Raw genomic sequence first — 17,485 nt, 5'->3', positions numbered from 1 at the left:
TTGCCATCGATGAGTTGATGCAGAGAAAAATATATAGATGCTTTGAATTACATTAAAAAATTCGGTAGCCTTACTGGAAGCTGATGCTGCATTACTGACCACCAAGTTCAATGAATGAGAACTGCATGGGACCAGGGCTGGCTCCAGGCACCAGCTAAGGAAGCAGGTGCTTGGGGGGGTGCGGAAAGGCAATACAAAGGGGCGGCACTCTGTCCAATATTGGGGCAGCCCATCTTGGTCTTCAGTGGGAATTCAGCAGTGGGTCCCTCAGTCCCTCTCTCCCTCTTTGAGCTGCCAAAGTGCCGCCAAAGAGGAAGAGAGGGAGTGAAGGACCCGCCGCCGAACTGCCGCCGAAGAATGGAGCGGTGCAATTGAGCTGCTGCCGAAGAGCCGCCGATCAGCTTTTTTTTTTTTTTTCGCCGCTTGGGGCGGCAGAAACCCTGGAGCCGGCCCTGCATGGGACCAAAAAGCTTGAGAGTTTAACTCTCAGATTCGTGTCTGCACTCCTCTGTTCTTTCCTCTCATGTCGGCACCATTATCGTAGCCCTAACCTCTCATGTCAGCTATTGCAATTCCCATATCTTCCAGCTTTTTAAGAATCACATTTGTCATACCAGCTCCTGTAGTATCATCAATGTCAATAAATTCTAGAAAATGCTCTCTGACAGTCACCATTGCAGGGACATTTTCATTAGGTTCTGTTGTTATTACAAAACGCACCATTAAAGTCATTTGTTCCGTATGGCTGATGTCAGGTGTGCAGTCCAGAATAACAGAGTAATATCTTGCTGACTTCAGATCTGTCGACATCTTTTGTTTGACTTTTGTTGCCAGTAACTCTATGATCTCAAACCAAGGTAGTGGTATGTGTACATTTCTTGGGTGGTGACTCTTCTTAGATGCTTCTGGAGTACAGCATCAAACTCAGCCATCAGCTCCACAGTTTTAAGAAAGTTTCATTGGTTGGCAATACAGCTGATCTGAAGTGCCATGCAGTGCTAGGTTTTGGGTAGCATGCATTCTCACAATGGCAATGAGCCTTTTCAGAACATTTTGCCAGTAAAGAGACTTTGATGCAATCTTCTCTTGATGCTGATCATCTATGGTGGCCTTTAATCTTAGTCTCATCTCAAGCTCTTTCCACCTATGGAATGCTCTCTGGTGATTTGCTGCCTTCTCATGCTAGATTTCTAGCCAGATTTTTCCAGTCCTTTGTTCCTGTAGAATCCAATGTGGCTGGAACATTAGCCTGGAAGAGTTTGCAACAAAAACAGTATGCAGCATTCTGGGATTTTGAGTACATAAGCCATGGCCTCTCCACTTTGTCACCATTGGGGATTTCACGCCAGTAACGTGCTGGATGGAAACTTCTATTTTCATTGTCTTTGGAGAACATGAAGTTTTTCACTTGCTGTGGCCCATGCAGTACAAGGAAGTCCCTCAGGCTACTGCTCAAGTAGGTCGACAGTCCTGGATCATCTACACTTAAAGAACTAAACTCAGCAGCAGCTGTTTCTTGCACCTCCACCACACTCTCCTCTGATTTACACTTTTCTTCAAGAATGTGCATAGTTACACCCATTTGCGATGGAGATATGGATGCTGCAATAGCTGCCAGGTGACCTGCACTTTGGCTAACTGGAAGATCAGGCATCTCATCACCCACATCCTCACTGGGGCCATAAGGATCAGCATGAACATTTATGTCTGTGTCTCAGGAGAGCTCCTTCCTGCTTAGATAGAAAAGCTTCCTTTGCTTTCTTTTTTTTTTTTAATGAATGCTGCCTCAGAGAAGTGTTTTCTTCTTTCACTCATAACTGCTGTTCTGTGCCAGCTATAGTGGCTCAACACTCAATTGAAGGGGACAAATAAGCAGGCTGGTAGCAGGGCCTTTGTGAGGGGAAATATCAGCATCTTAAGGGCCTAACTGGCTCCTACTACTTCAGTTGACTGCCTATTCTCCTCAAGCGGGTTCAGGGAAGCAGCAGGAAACAGGAAGCTCCCTGAGAAGCTGGTGTTAATCAGTCCAAGCTCCTGGGGATGCTAGAGAGGTAGGTTCATAAGAGGCTTCTCCTACTCCTCTCTCTCCCTGCAGCTCCTGCTGCTTTCTGTTATTCCCTCTCACCTTTTCTCCTGCCTGCCTGTTATGTCTCTTGTGACCTTCTTCCTCCAGTGCAGCACTCCACCATCTCTGTGCATCTAGAGCAGAGAGAATACATATGATCAGCAGCAGACACAATTTTCTACACTCTGGATCCTATTGGTGCACCCCCACAGTCTGGCACCTGAGGTGGCCGCTTCAGTTTGCCTCATGATAAGGCCAGCCCTGGTTGGTAATAGAGGAGAGACTCCCTGGCTGAGGGACACTCAGGGTACCTCTGGGAAAAATGGGGTGGGGACAAGAATTTGTCTCCCTTCCAGAATTATCAGAGTTGGTGCCATTAGCATGACAGGAAGGATTTGATTTGTGAGACGATACAAAGAATTTTGGTAAAGAATCAAATTCTTCCTATTCTCCCTTTCATGTCACCATGAGAATGTTGGTGTTTAAACTAGGATCCAGACCTCAATTTTTCAAGATCTCTTTATGCTAAATCTGCAGGCTTCCAAACACCTGGTCCTAACAGAAAACACTGTTAATTCAGTAGTGCTTCACTCATTGTATAGGGTGTTCCCTGATGTGAAGCTCTTTGCCCTGTGGAGCAACAAGCTGCATTGACTTCATCCTCAAAGCTTGTAAATTCCTCCAACTGGAATTCTATAGTTGTCTGGAGCTTACATACTCTGCTTCAGGTGCCTTTAACAAAGGCATAATACATTTTAAAAATGTGACGCATCTTAACATGCAAAAGTAAAATGCCAACTTTAAACACACATAACATTAAAGCTACTGAACAAACTTCCTTTAAACTTGGCTTGTATTTTGAACCTCAATGAGATATAAACAAGAGAGCCAAGACTGATTTTTCTAGCTTCAGTTTCTCATTTAATCAAAGCACAGAATTTCAGCTCCCAGGTTACAGGGAAAGTATTATTGTCAGGCATACACACTGTACCTCAGACATGACTTAACATATTTGATTTAAACCTTAATAAAAGAGACACACCTTAGAGCTGAGGTCAGCTGGATTATTTCAGTCTCAAAATGTATGAGAGAAAATTACAAGCAAGTGAAAAAAAGAGAGATTACAATAGAAGCTGGAATTCTAACCTTAATAATCAGGCACTAGCATCAGAGGGGTAGCCGTGTTAGTCTGGATCTGTAAAAGCAGCAAAGAATCCTGTGGCACCTTATAGACTAACAGACGTTTTGGAGCATGAGCTTTCGTGGGTGAATACCCACTTCTTCAGATGCACGTGGTGGAAATATCCAGGGGCAGGTATATATATGCTAGCAAGCAAGCTAGAGATAACGAGGTCAGTTCAATCAGGGAGGATGAGGCCCTGTTCTAGCAGTTGAGGTGTGAAAACCAAGAGAGGAGAAACTGGTTCTGTAGTTGGCAAGCCATTCTTGACACCATCAGCTCAGGATTGAACAAAGACTGTGAATGGCTTGCCAACTACAGAACCAGTTTCTCCTCTCTTGGTTTTCACACCTCAACTGCTAGAACAGGGCCTCATCCTCCCTGATTGAACTGACCTCGTTATCTCTAGCTTGCTTGCTAGCATATATATACCTGCCCCTGGATATTTCCACCACGTGCATCTGAAGAAGTGGGTATTCACCCACGAAAGCTCATGCTCCAAAACGTCTGTTAGTCTATAAGGTGCCACAGGATTCTTTGCTGCTTTTACAGGCACTAGCAGCATCTGCTATAACATAATGTGTTATATTTAAGTAAATATTTGGATAGTAACTGAAGTATTTAGAGGACATTTAAAGGAAAACTGCAGTGGAGTGAGAACATAAGGTTTTCTAGATCAGCGTAATGAATCTAGTTCCAACATCCTTCATCAAGCTGTAGCACTTTTACTGCTGTACACCTAATCAAACTGTAGTGTCAAGTGCATAGGAAGGGTTCTTCCTGAAGACGAGGTCAGACTGAAGGAAGTTAATGATGGTTCTCTCTCAATTTCTGCCTACGTACATCACCAAAATGAAATGCTACTCACGGTTTGTGCAAATCTTTTAAATATGATTATCCCTCTCGTTCTTGCATGCTTTGATCATCAGTGAAATAAATCACAGGAGTGACATGTAAATTGTCAGTAGCTTTCAGTGTTCACATCCTCTTAAAAACATTTATGTCAGAGTAATTGTTTCAAGCAGCTTGCGGAGTTAGGTAAATACCTGTTCATCAAATAACTTTTTGAAGGTTGTCTTTGCAACCATAAGGACTGAAGATTTATTTATTTTTAAATTTAATGCTGGATTGTGACACAGGAAGGGAGTGCTAGCTCAACAAGCCACTGAGAGCCAGCATAATTCAGCCTTGTCTAAGCTCCCTGAACCATGAGATTTGCTCCCAGTCTATAGGGAAGCATAGTATGTACAGCTATAGGCATAAAATTAAGTGTCATAAAACTTCCCATCCAATTTGTATAATGTGTAGTTATACAAAGGTATGGACAGTTTCTCAAGTACATATAAATGCTCAAAGATTTTTAATAAATGTGAATGTCTAATGAAATTTCTGTCATACCTGATATTAGAGTTGTGGAGCTTTAAAATTCCCCACATTCTATAGTAGAGGTAGGCAACCTATGGCACATGTGCCAAAGGCGGCATACGAGCTGATTTTCAGTGGCACTCATGCTGCCTGGGTCCTGGCCACCTGTTGTGGGGGCTCTGCATTTTAATTTAATTTTAAATTAAGCTTCTTAAACATTTTAAAAACCTTATTTACTTTACCCTACAACAATAGTTTAGTTATATATTATAGAGTTATAGAAATAGACTTTTTAAAAACATTAAAATGTATTTCTGGCACGCGAAACCTTAAATCAGAGTGAATAAATGAAGACTTGGCACACTACTTCTGAAAGGTTGCCGACCCCTGTTCTATAGTCAAGGAAAGTCACTCGTCAGGTCAAGAGCCCTCTGCAGGAGAGGTGGGAGTTTAAGACTCCAAAACTGTGTCAGTAATTATACTTTGTTCTTACGTGTAGATTCTCATCCAGGATTCTCAGAATCTTTAGAAAAGGTACAAAGTATTACCTTACCCAAGTTACAGTTGAGGAAACTGAAGCATGGACATGTCATGAGATTTGCCCAGTGCCACTAGCACAATCAGGAGCAGAACCAAGGCTCTCCACAAAAAGTCCCCTTGCTTTAAACATTAATTCACGTTATATCCTACCACAAAACACCCAAGCTTTATTGTGGGAATTACTGTTTGGCTGAGGTATTCAGAACAACTTCAGTGCTGGTTTTTTGTTGCTATTGTTCCCAGATGCGGTCTGTAAGCCGAATATTTAAATTCATTGACATGCCAAAAGAAGAAACAAAAAACACTAAGCCACCAAAAGATGACCAGCTTACAGGGGTCCTCATAATTGAAAACAAGCATGCAAAGGAAGAGAAGCCCTGGCCATCCGGAGGCCAAATGACTGTTAAGAATCTCACAGCCAAGTATATTGATGGAGGAGCTGCTGTTTTAGAAAACATTTCTTTTTCAATAAGTCCTGGACAGAGGGTGAGATATTGTTTTGTCTTGTTTGAACTGACTTCAGTTAAGTTTATCCCCCAAAATTCCCTTTATGAAACAATTGAATTACTAAAGTGTTGGCTGACTCTGGTAAATTTCTAATAAACAAAAATGGGAAATAGCTGCACCAACACAGGGTAATTATCTAAATCGCCTCAAAAAGGAATGAAGTTTCCATTTGTTTTTAATAAGAACTTAGCTGTGAAGTTATTAGATACAGGTTGAAAATTGAGGGGACAAAATAGCTCAGAGCTACTAGAAATCCTGAGAGTGGTTACAGCTCAATGAAGTATGACAAGGACTTGTTTGGGGTGTGAAAGTAGAGAGTATTGATTACATACCTAAGTAATAATTCACCAAGTTCTATTCCTGCACACGAATTTGGCTGCTTTCTCTGTTAGTGCTTCTCCCTGGGTGGAGGGAAGTTTGCTAATAAAGAGAGATTTTGGGGGCAGACTGACCCAAATAGGGCACAGAAGAATACAGGATGATGTGCCAACAGTAATGCATCACTAGCTCGAGTATTCAGAGGAATGTGAGCTCCGAACCACTCATCTGATGTGTAAAGCTGTCTTCAAAGGGCCGTACAAACATTAACTCATCTTCACAGCCCATTAAGCCCAGATTCAGGAAATCATCCATTTTCAGGAAAATCCCATTGAAGTCCGGTAAGTACTTTCCTGAATCAAGGCCCCAGTGAGGAAGATGTAGGCAGGTTTAGCCCTATTTCATGGCTGAGGAAACAGAAACAGAGAGGTTAAATGATGTTCCTAAGACCACACAGTGGGACAGATCTCTACTTGCTGTAAGCTGCCATAGCTCCATTGACTTTAATGGAACTATACTGATTTACACCAACTGAGCATGTAGAGGAGCCAAAGATTGGAACTCAGGAGTCTGACTTCTTTTAGTGTCATCCTCTAAACCACTCTCCCTCTGGGATGAGATGTGCTGTGCTCTCTGTGATACCTAAAGTGGGGGTGGTGGATTAAATTTCACTTCACTTACTACCTGGAAAATTGATTGATGCCAAAGGACAATGAAAAGGAAAGATTTTTATGTGCAGTAGAGAGAGAGGCAAAAAGCTGCATTGCAATTAAAACAAGGATGCCTTTTACAACAGTGTGCCTAAGAAGTTCATTTCAGTTTCAGAAGTTTTCCCTTTACTTGAAATGGTGACTACCACTAGAACTGGTCATGTCTCTAGAAGCAGAATGAACTTTAAGTGCACTATGGTATTTTACCTTGCAGCTAGATCCTTGTAAGATCCCCCTGTTGAGGATAATAGAAACAAGGATGAGAGCTAGGAGATGAGAGGCCAAGTATCTCCAGTGCTTTTTAACTCGATCGTAGCAGCAGGCGCTTAGCCCTCACTCCTCCCTTGGAGTCAGGTCTGATGCTGTGTTGTTCACTTTACAGGGAGGGTCCTGAACAGCAGGAAATTTCCACCACTTCACTTCCAAAATTGTCTTGTTCCCATCTGCCAAAGCAGCCCAGGCTCAGATTGCACAGCATTAGCTGTGAGAAAATACACTACAGTAAAAGCCATTAGTGTGTCAACATTTACCAACTGTTCCCACAGGTATTGCCTATTCTAAGTACAGGGGATAAGAAGAGGCAATCTTCAATTCCACTGTGTGGGAAATGCAAATTATTTAAATAGCAACCACTGTTTTTAGGAAGCATCAGATCCTTCTGCTGTGGCATAATGTCACAGAAAGAAGTGCACAAGTTTAAAGAAAATGAAGGCCTCATTGTGGCCCTGGCTGCAGAATCCAGCCTTAATAAGGAAGAGATTGTTTTGCACAAGTCTGATGGTCATGCATTTAGAAGTTCCTTCATTAACTGATATTGTGTCATCTGCAGTATTTTGTCAGTCCTGCTAAGTTATGGAGAAACCAGAATACGTATTGCAACCATAACATAGGGCCAGAGTCTGATCTCACTGATGCCAGTATCAATGAGGAGCAAAATCATCAAAGTCAATCACGTTACCCCAGTGTAAGATCAGAGTTAGGCCCATCTTAACAACATTGCTGAAATACAATACATGCTTGTTTTCATTTGTTTGAATTTTCTGAAGGGGAATCCGCTACAATATGGAAGGAGAAGGGCTGTAGGAAGGATGGGTAATAAATAAGGGTAATGGATAAGTAAATTTGTGCTCTTTGGCTAAATGCAGAAGGACAAGTTCTCTCCTTGGGTAGCTAAATGAGGTTACACAAAAGAAAGAACAGAATCTGCCCCAGTGTTTCATATCTCTGCTGAGGTCCTTTACCTTTCCCAAAAACAATGGTAATACAAATTCTATCCTATTAAGTTCTGTATGGTATAGTCCTTCAGTTGTGCTGCTTCCTTGCTTTGTGGTTTAATGCATGAACAATATTAAGCAAGGAGTCTCCATTCACTTTGAATTATTTTAACATTGCAGGTGGGTCTTTTGGGAAGAACTGGGTCAGGGAAAAGCACTTTGCTCTTTGCCTTTTTAAGGCTGCTGAATACAGAAGGAGATATGCAAATTGATGGCGTCTCTTGGAACACAATCACTGTGCAGCAGTGGAGAAAGGCATTTGGAGTTATACCACAGGTAATGATCAATGAAGTGACAAGGTTTTAAGTAAGATTTTCCCAGTGTCGTACCTGGTTATTTTTCCATATGCAAACACACATGTTGAGCCTAGTGTTAGTTGTTTTTAACTGAAAATCAAAACCAAGAACAAAAGTGTAGATTCTCTGAAAGAGCAATGTGTAGCTCTCTTCTGTAACAGGGCTTTGCCTTTCACCAACAGCTTGCTGCAGCTCTTACTGACAGCAAATTCCTAGAAAGGGAAAAGTAGAGTACACGCAGGCATCACAGCTTCACTGCCTGCTTACGCCCCTCATTGTTCCAAAATGCATTAGTGCCACTTGTAGAAAAGTGAAACCATTGATTTGACATGGTGATGTCACCTATTGTCTTTTAAAGCATCTATATTACATTTTAATGAATTTGAATTATAGTTCTTGCACATTTCCCTTTACAAATTGGTAGCCATACTGCCAGTAACTTTCCTCTCACTTTAGTGGCCTGGGCTCAGTTGATTGTTAGATTGAGGGCTGGCTTATATCCATCTATGGCAGTGGTTCTCTACCTTTCCAGATTACTGTACCCCTTGCAGGAGTCTGATTTGTCTTGCATACCCCAAGATTCACCTCACTTAAAAATTACTTGCTTACAAAATCAGACATAAAAATATGAAAGTGTCTCAGCACATTATTACTGAAAAATTGCTTATGTTCTCATTTTTACCATATACTTATAAAGTAAATCAATTGACATACAACTATTGTATCAGAGGGGTAGCCAGCCTAGTCTGGATCTGTAAAAAGCAACGAGTCCTGTGGCACCTTAAAGACTAACAGATGTATTGGAGCATAAGCTTTCGTGGGTGAATACCCACTTCATCAGACGCATGTACTTACATTTCAGTATATGGTATATAAAGCAGTATAAACAAGTCATTGTCTGTATGAAATTTTAGTTTGTACTGATTTTGTTAGTGCTTTTTATGCAGCCTGTTATAAAACTAGGCAAATATCTAGATGAGTTGATGTACTGCCTGGAAGATCTCTGCATACCCCTGGTTGAGAACTACTGATCTACGGTACTTATATAGCAGCAATTCTCATACTATCTGAGCCCTTGACTATCATAATGCATTTATCCTCACAATGTCTCTGTGAGATTGGAAGTACTAACACTTTACAGATGGGGAACTGAGGCAAAGAGATACTAGGATCTAGATTTCCAAAGGTATTTAGGCTCCTAACTTTTACTGAAATCAATTGAAGTTAAGAGCCTAAATACCTTTGAGGCTCTGGGCCTAAGCAACTTGCCCAAGGTTCACACAGCAAGTCTGTGGAGGAGCAAGAAATTGAACTTGTGTCTCCCGAGTCTCAGGCTAGCACCATCCTTCCTCTCTGCTTATATTAGTATGCTACCTGATGGGGAAATGAACATTATTGAGAGTAAGTTATCTAGAGTAAATAAAATATTATGTAGTAGAACTAAAAATAAAGTGTAGTGATTGGTCATTGTAACAGGAGGACAGAGAACTATGACAGATTAAACATCATGCTTTTTATTTTATTGATGAAAATTGTTAGCTCTCTCCAAAAATGTTGACTTAGAACGTCTTGAACTGGCATTTTTGTGTTTTGAAAGCTTTATGCTGCATGAGTTTTCACTTACACACAGAATTTATCTTCAATCCTTAGCCAACCATTTGAGTGATGCAGTATAACTGAATTAGCAGTAGACTACAGTCTTACCAGTAAGACAGATATACACAATATCAGAAGGCAGAGAACTACAGTAGGCCAAGTTACAGCTAAGCCTTCTACACCAGCAGGGGGATTCACCGAGTGGAGGATAGGTAGTGTTTCCAGCATCACCCACGTCCATGATGGGGAAGCTATAGTTCTTTCTGAGGACTCCATAGGAGCTTCACTGCCTCCAGACACTCAATCAGTGCAGTTTTTGGCCAACAAGTTTGGTTCACTTTTTGGCCAGCACCACCCACTCTTTAGGCTTCACTGGGCCATTATTTCTCCCCAGCACAGAGAGGTTGCAGCAGCTTCCTACCACCACAGCCTAAGCCCCTAGCAGACTTTCCACCACCACCATTAATCACTAAAGTAAACTGGACCCCATTGTGGACCAGTGTTTCTGTCACTCGAGTGGCAAGCTGTGACTATCACAGAGACTTAGGGTATGTCTACACTGAACACTCTTTATGGCAGTATGTAGAATACATACGCTGCATGCCTTCCTAGCACGGGTATAAATAGCAGTGTAGATGGTGAGGCTCAGCTTAGATGAGTAGAGTAAAGACATGCCAAAATGTCAGTGTATGTCCCCTATGTGGCTCATTACACACCCAGCAGTGCATCCCCAATATACCCTGCTATTTTTGGAAGTGTAGTGTCCTGCTGCCTGCCCTTCTGCCAGAGCTTTTCCCCATCACAGAGAAAGACTCTGGCAGTAGGGAAAAGCTCTGGCAGGAGGGAGGCATCGGGAAGGGCTCTGGCAAATCCCTGCTGGGAGAGCCTTTCCCTGCTACCAAAGTCTTTCCCTGACTCATGTAGCTACACACCGCAGTGTGGATGCAGCCGGCTTTTCACTGTGGTGTGTAGCTACACGTGCCCTACATGCCACCGCAAGTGGTATGCAGTGTAGACATTGCCTTAGTATTACATCAGCATTTGCTAGTTAGCAAGTGAACAGGTGATATACTTTCAAATAGTTGTAAAGATTGAGGGATCTTCACAAACTCTTTCATTAAAAAGGTCTCTGTCAGGTTACTCATTTTTAAATAAGGGGTTCATTCCTGGTTATTTAGACTAATACAACCCAGGGCTCTAACTTTATTTCCTTTCTTCATTTGGGTACATGGGCCAAAATCTGCTCTCCATTACACTGAAATAAAACTGGACTAATTGCATTCAAGTGACTGGAGTGACTCCCAATTTGCCTCAGTGTACCGGAGAGAAGAATTTAACTCTTGTTGATGGGTTGTTAATGAGTGCTGAGCATCTGTAGCATTGTCTTCTCTGTGGTTATGGGGAAAAATAGATGAAATGCTCATTTTGGTGAGCATCAGGAATGGCTTAGATTTTGCAAACACAAAATGGAGGCACAACATTTTTTTTCTACTTCTCTTGTCTTTTTTCAGATTCTGACATTCTTTGCGATTCCGCTCCCCCTCCCAATACAAATATTTCAGCATTAGAGTTCTTACTTTTCTTTAAGAAAAATATAAAGTAGACTTTTCCTGCTGCTAAGCTACACCCTTCCCCAGATGGAACCAAGAACCATGTTGCATAACTTCCTAGTCAGATTCTTTTCTTGTCTGTGCTTTGTTGACAGCTTGGTTGGTCATACTCTGCCTACTGATCCCATACTCTGCTGGTAAGGTGCTCTCTGGTTAGCTGACTTATCTCCTGTTCTCCCCCCTTCATTGCTTTGTTTCTTCACCTCCCCTTGCTTGACTGTGTCATCTCGTAAGTTCCCTTATTTTCCCTTGTCTCCGGCCTAGTCTCCTTTTTAATGGTTTACCAGCATAGCTATGTTAGTTAGGAGTGGGAGGGTGGGGAGGAAGAATCAAACCTCTAACCAATGCCGTGCCAGCAAATGCCCTAGTGTAGACGCAGTTATACCAGCATAAAATGTCTTTCGTTTAGGAGATAGGATAAGCTTTACCAGCAAAAACTCATTTGCCACTGTAAGCTTCATCTCCCCCAGAACAGTTTGCCAATATAACTATACCAACAAACCCTTTCTAGTGGAAATAGGTGAAACAAGTTAAAAAAAAAAACAAGAAAAAAAATAAAAACAAGTAAAAAGGTGAATGCCAACCGGAGGAGTTCTGCTCATATGCTCCTAGTGAAGCACAGTGTCAGTCAAAGGTATGCAAATTTATAACAAAAAATACACCAGCTCTGAGGTAGCGCTCTAAATTGGCAGCAGATAAAGAGGAACCATAGAAAGGTGTTAGAAACTGAGTACATGGCAGTTTATTTCATGCTTTCCCCCAAAAAATCCCTATCACCCACCTGAAAATCCCCTCCCTAAAAAATCCCTATCACGCACCCCAAACCTACCAAAAGTGCAGTATTCTCTAGGGGGTAAGACAAAGAATTTAGCATCAGGAGGCCTGGATCCTACTTCCAGCTTTGCCCCAATTATATAAGTTTGTGCAAGGAACATAACCTCTGAGTTCCATTGTTTCGCCATCCGTCAAATACAATAATAATATTTATTCCTCTGTGAAAGGGCACAAGATCTGTGGATGAAAGGGGCTATAATTATTATCCACATCTTTTGGTAACACTTACAGGCTCCAAGCAGGTATCAGGCGTTCATTGTGCCAGGTACTGTACAAACAAGTAAAACAAACATGCCGTGCCCCAGAGAGCTCACAAGACATAACATATGGCTAAAGACATACAGAGGTAGGGAACAAGGTAACAGTGAAGGTGGGTATGCTTAAGTAGCCTCAGTGGTTAGGGTAATCACAGTGCAAAGTATTATTAACAAAAGCCTTTCAGTGACAGTAGCCAAATACCCATATAAATGATAGATGCACTAATGTAAAAACAAACTTGATTCTGCAGCTGTTAGCAAAATACAATAGACTGAGATGACATTAGTTGTATAACCTGCTCCTCCACTAGCCAAAAACAGGCTAGTTGTTAAAAGTTATGCATGTAGTCCAGTTTTAAAGTGCTTTTAATGTGGACATTTAAAGAGAACCCAGTTCAAAAAAAAAATTATCTTTAGCCTCTTAAATAAAGTTGCATGGCCTGTGGGCCGGGCTGCCAGGCCCCTACCAGATCTGTACTGCACTTGGGGCTCCTGTCCTCAAGCCCCACAGTCAAACACTGAGCAATTGCTATGAAACTGCACATTAATCCTCAGAAATGCCCAACTACAGAGTGAGATTAGCTGTCCACCAGCACCCTCCCCACAGGGGGAAAAATGTTTCATACACTACGCAGCCTCTTCCACCAAGAGAATAAAGAGACTTTTGTTCTCTAGCCTTCATCTCAGGGGGTTGTTCATCCTCTCCCTGGAATCTGGCCGACAACAGCCCACAGATATTCAAAGTCCTACAGAGGGCTGTTTGAACAATGTAAGAACATTGGAAGGGCTGAGTTTTTCGTACACTACTAATCACCCCATGACAACCTTCCCTTCTCCTACCATCCCCCATCTTTGCCATTTCTTAAAATGATAATGGAAGGCCTCAATTGCCCTGTGCATGCCTTTCTACAGATGATTGCCAATAGTTGCCCTTTCTACAGATGAGGGTTCCTGCAGTGAATCACACCAGTGATCCATCTAATCAGGCTTCCCCTCTCTGACAGTGGCTAATAATAGAAGCTACAGTGGAAGATGCAAGAAACCAAACAAGGGACAGTATGACATAGCTGCCCAGAGGGGAAGTTTCTTTTTATTCCTCATCAGTTATTGGTTGGTTTTTGCCCTGGGAGTTTATACCCGTCTAGAATATTTTTTGAAAACTTTAATATGAAGCAGCAACGTGAGATATCTGGTTGTTTGAAGTGTGGTCAAGTGAGACCCATCTCATTATTCAGGGAAGTCTTACTAGCCCACCTCCAGCAACAGTTACATCACATGATTTACAGGCCTGTGCATTCAGTAAGAGTGGGCAGCCGTGTCCAATTTCAATGTAATTAAGTTATCTTGTGCACTGTCATTCACAGAAGTTACACCTCAAGGTATTTGACTAAGTTAAATTAAGAAATACTCTCAGAAATTGAGCCAGTTTGGATCTGAGCATACTGTGAGGTTGGGGCCTGTTTCTCATTAGAATAAAATGAAGAGGAGCCTGAGAACAAAATTAAGGAGTATAGCCAAGGGAACGGCATCATTGAATGATATGCAGAGAGTGAGGCTCTTATTCTGATATTTCCTTGATCACATCAGATGTGATAATGATGTCCTATTTCAGGCCTCTTGGCAGTGTGGTACAGCATATCACATACAATTTTACAGATTTAAATGCCCAATATATATTAAAAGGAACCAGACATGGAGAATAGGTTAAATATAGTCTCTGGGACTGCAAGCTAATGAAAAGTGATGATACCTTTTGTTCTTACACCCTCACCCCCCCACACACTTCATTTTATAGGATTTAAGAAGGAAAAGTGACAGTTACTTGTTTCCAGCTCAAATGGTGGTTTGTCTTTATACTATTCAACCTACCTCCTTCTGCATCCCTCTTTATATTCCTGAGACCATTTCCTTTCAGAGTTCATAGGCAGGGCTGTTATGCAGGGTTCCAAGTAGCCTCTGTAAAATGCAGAGAGCTGAAAAGTGCAACTCCCCATAGATCCCCATAGCAAAGGTTTTGCAAAATCTGAAATCTTGCAGTGGATTCAGGGAAATCAGCATTACAATACAGTGGGCCATCTGCTGCCTTAGATCCATGTGCAGAACTCCTATAGAGATCAGGAAAGGCTCCACATGCTTACTGAGGGCAGCATAGAGATTGTTTCCTGCTCTGAGGGCTCAGTCTTGCAAAGTACTTAGCACCTTCAATTCCTGATGAGATCCATGGGAGATGAGGGCAATTAATATCTTCATGGGTTGCTCAGCACCTTGCAAGACTAGCTCCTGAAAAGCTTGCAGAAAGCCCTACAGTTTTCAGTGCTTTTATCTTCCAATTCTCTGTTGTAAATATTTTAAAACTGATGAAAGCATTCATGGATGCCTGTGAAATCAGAACATTTAAACCTTTGCATATGGAGATTAAAGGGACACCCTCAATTTGAAAAATCACATTTCCATCTGAAAATGTTTTACCTGCTCTCATGGTGATAACCTCAAAGATGATTGAAAGAGAAAAAAAAATCTCTTTCAGTTTGCTTACTTTCTTCCGGTGACTGCACTTTACGTGTAGTCACTGTCACTGTTTTACAATGAAGCATGCTCTTCCTCAACTCCAATACCTGTGAGAGTGTGGGAGAGTTTGCCAGGAGCAAGCAGCAAAGCTGGAAGCCTAATGAATGAGTAGAGCTGACCAAAGTATGATTCCATTGTGCAGCAACTTTCAAAGCTTGTTTTCGTTCCATGTTGGAATGAAAACTAAGCCCTTCAAATGTTTTCACAAAGGGCATGCATATGTGTAGATAGAGGGCCCTGTTTCCCATCTTCAAGTCCCTGCTTTGCTTGATTCAGAGCAGGATTTCCATCCCCGATCACTCAAAATCACAAAGAGCAGGTCCTGGAACCTGGGTCTTCCCCATTCTAGGCTAGTACCTAACCACCAGGAAGTCTAGCTGGCAGCCTTCCTGATGAAAGTTTTGTCAATATCAGTATGCTCTGAAGAAACATTTTCCCACAATTTGATTTTGGCAAAAATGTTCTGACCAGCTCTACTGAAGAGGCAGTTAGCTAGAGCATGTACAGAGAGAAAGGGCAGGGTGGAGGAGTGGTGGGCCTGAACAAGTTTAGGGGTATTCTTCTTGGCTCACCTACACATTGGCAGAAATATCCTTATACATATCTTTAAGGGTAAAAGAAAAAACACACACACACACCACAGTACACAATTTAAAGGATACTATATCAGAAGAGTGAATTTAAATGAATTCAAATGGTCAGTGTACCAGTAAATAACCAGAAGAATAATGTACCAAACTCGAGATTATTAGGTCTAACTTTCAGTAGGCCTTGCAATATTTTACATGTTATTTATACCAAGACACTATTTTCCAGAATCTTAATGGCAATGCAGGTATGGTTTGTCAAGTAATTGATTCAGACAGCTAATTCCTGACCTAATTTTTTTCAGGTATTGGTGGTGGATATATCAGGAATTTTTAAAGGTTCATTCTTCATGTTAGGAGCTATTTCCCCAATTTAGTATTTCATGTAATATCTATATGCACAATAATGCCAAACTTTACAGGAAAAAAAATCTTCTTTTTTTCTCAGTCTCAAAATTAAAACTCAGAAGATACAAGAATACAATTTATATTCTGATTATGACACTTCATGAATGCATGCAAGTACTGGACTCTTACCACTTATTAATGAAATAAATGTAGTGAACATCATCTAGGCCAGCATAAACTTATTGGTTGGCAGTGACTGCTGGCCTGTGACGAAGGACAGTGTCGCTTGCGGGAAGGAAATAAGTTTAGGGAAACATGGCAGAATTTGTTAAACCCATTCGTGTCCCAGCCCCAAAGGGACATTTTTAAGGTCTCAAAATCAGGGTTCCAAGAGCTGTGCAGGGTGCCTTGGTTCTCCTCCTATAGCAAATGGTTCTCCTCATCAGGCCAATCAAACCAATCTGTCTGCCTTTGTTGGGTTATGAGGGAAACTTGGAAAGAGCCTGAGATCCCTTATAGACTGTATTTCCCCCTCCATATTTCAGAACAGAGCGTAGATGAAGGAGGAGGGTTGCTCCTGTCTATTATGTATAGGAAATTGTTATGCAAGAGGTTTTAGGTGTAAACTCCATTTTGCACTACATGTAATTACTAACTAAGGAGCACACTTTCTAGCTGGGTAACATGAGATTCCTGCTAGAAAACACACATGCAGTTATAGGTCTATATTTCTGCATGTAATTGCATGGGTAATAATGGCAGCTATGTGCACAAATGCCTATTTAATTGCCTCCCATTTTCAAATTTCACATTGCAATGAACCCACTGGCTCATTACTGAGCTAGTGAGAAAGGATTTAGCCAGTGTAAGGAGCTGTGTTAGCCAAGTCAATATCCAGCCAGTATCTAATCCCCAGAGTACAGAGAAGAAAGTATTCTGGAGTCAGAAGGGACCAGGCTGGGCCAAGAGACAGATTGTGTGAGAGTTTGGGAGTTGGCAGCAGAACTAAGGGCAGGCAGAAGGCAGCTTAAGAGCTGGGACTGAAAGCAGAGAGCTGGGCAGAGAAGCAGCATGTTGCCACATGCCTGCAAACAGGAGGTGTGGGGGTAGTTGCACATGGGACACCTTGGAGAATCATGCTGCAGGGATTCCAACAAGACTCTTACCTTTATACCTTGAACTGGTGTGCCCCTAGAGTCTGCTTTAGGAACTGCGAGGTTGCTCTTCTGTTGTCATTAAGTAACCGTAGCTAGGATATTTGCACCTTTTAGTTTCCAGCAGTCCTGGGAAAGTAATATTCTATTACTCACATCTGTGAGTAGCCTCTGAAGGGCCTAGCACTTCAGTCTCCTACACAGCATTCAACTCCAAGTCTGTGGTGCCCCTAGTACACTACCAGACATTTAGAGGGGACTTTCATATGACAGCAC

General features: G+C 41.8%; 1 protein-coding gene across 1 annotated transcript in view; it reads left to right on the top strand.

Moving 5' to 3' along the window:
- The window catches only part of CFTR (CF transmembrane conductance regulator), a 142,405-nt gene that overhangs the window by 108,126 nt on the left and 16,794 nt on the right, over positions 1-17,485 (top strand). Inside the window, exons 22-23 of the mRNA XM_050936035.1 lie at positions 5,394-5,636; positions 8,080-8,235. Of these exons, the coding sequence (XP_050791992.1) occupies positions 5,394-5,636; positions 8,080-8,235 (399 nt within the window). The remainder of the gene's footprint in view (positions 1-5,393; positions 5,637-8,079; positions 8,236-17,485) is intronic.

The sequence above is a fragment of the Gopherus flavomarginatus genome, chromosome 1 (genome assembly GCF_025201925.1).
Source record: "Gopherus flavomarginatus isolate rGopFla2 chromosome 1, rGopFla2.mat.asm, whole genome shotgun sequence".
NCBI lineage: Eukaryota > Metazoa > Chordata > Testudines > Testudinidae > Gopherus > Gopherus flavomarginatus.
This window is presented reverse-complemented; position numbering and strand designations above follow the sequence as displayed.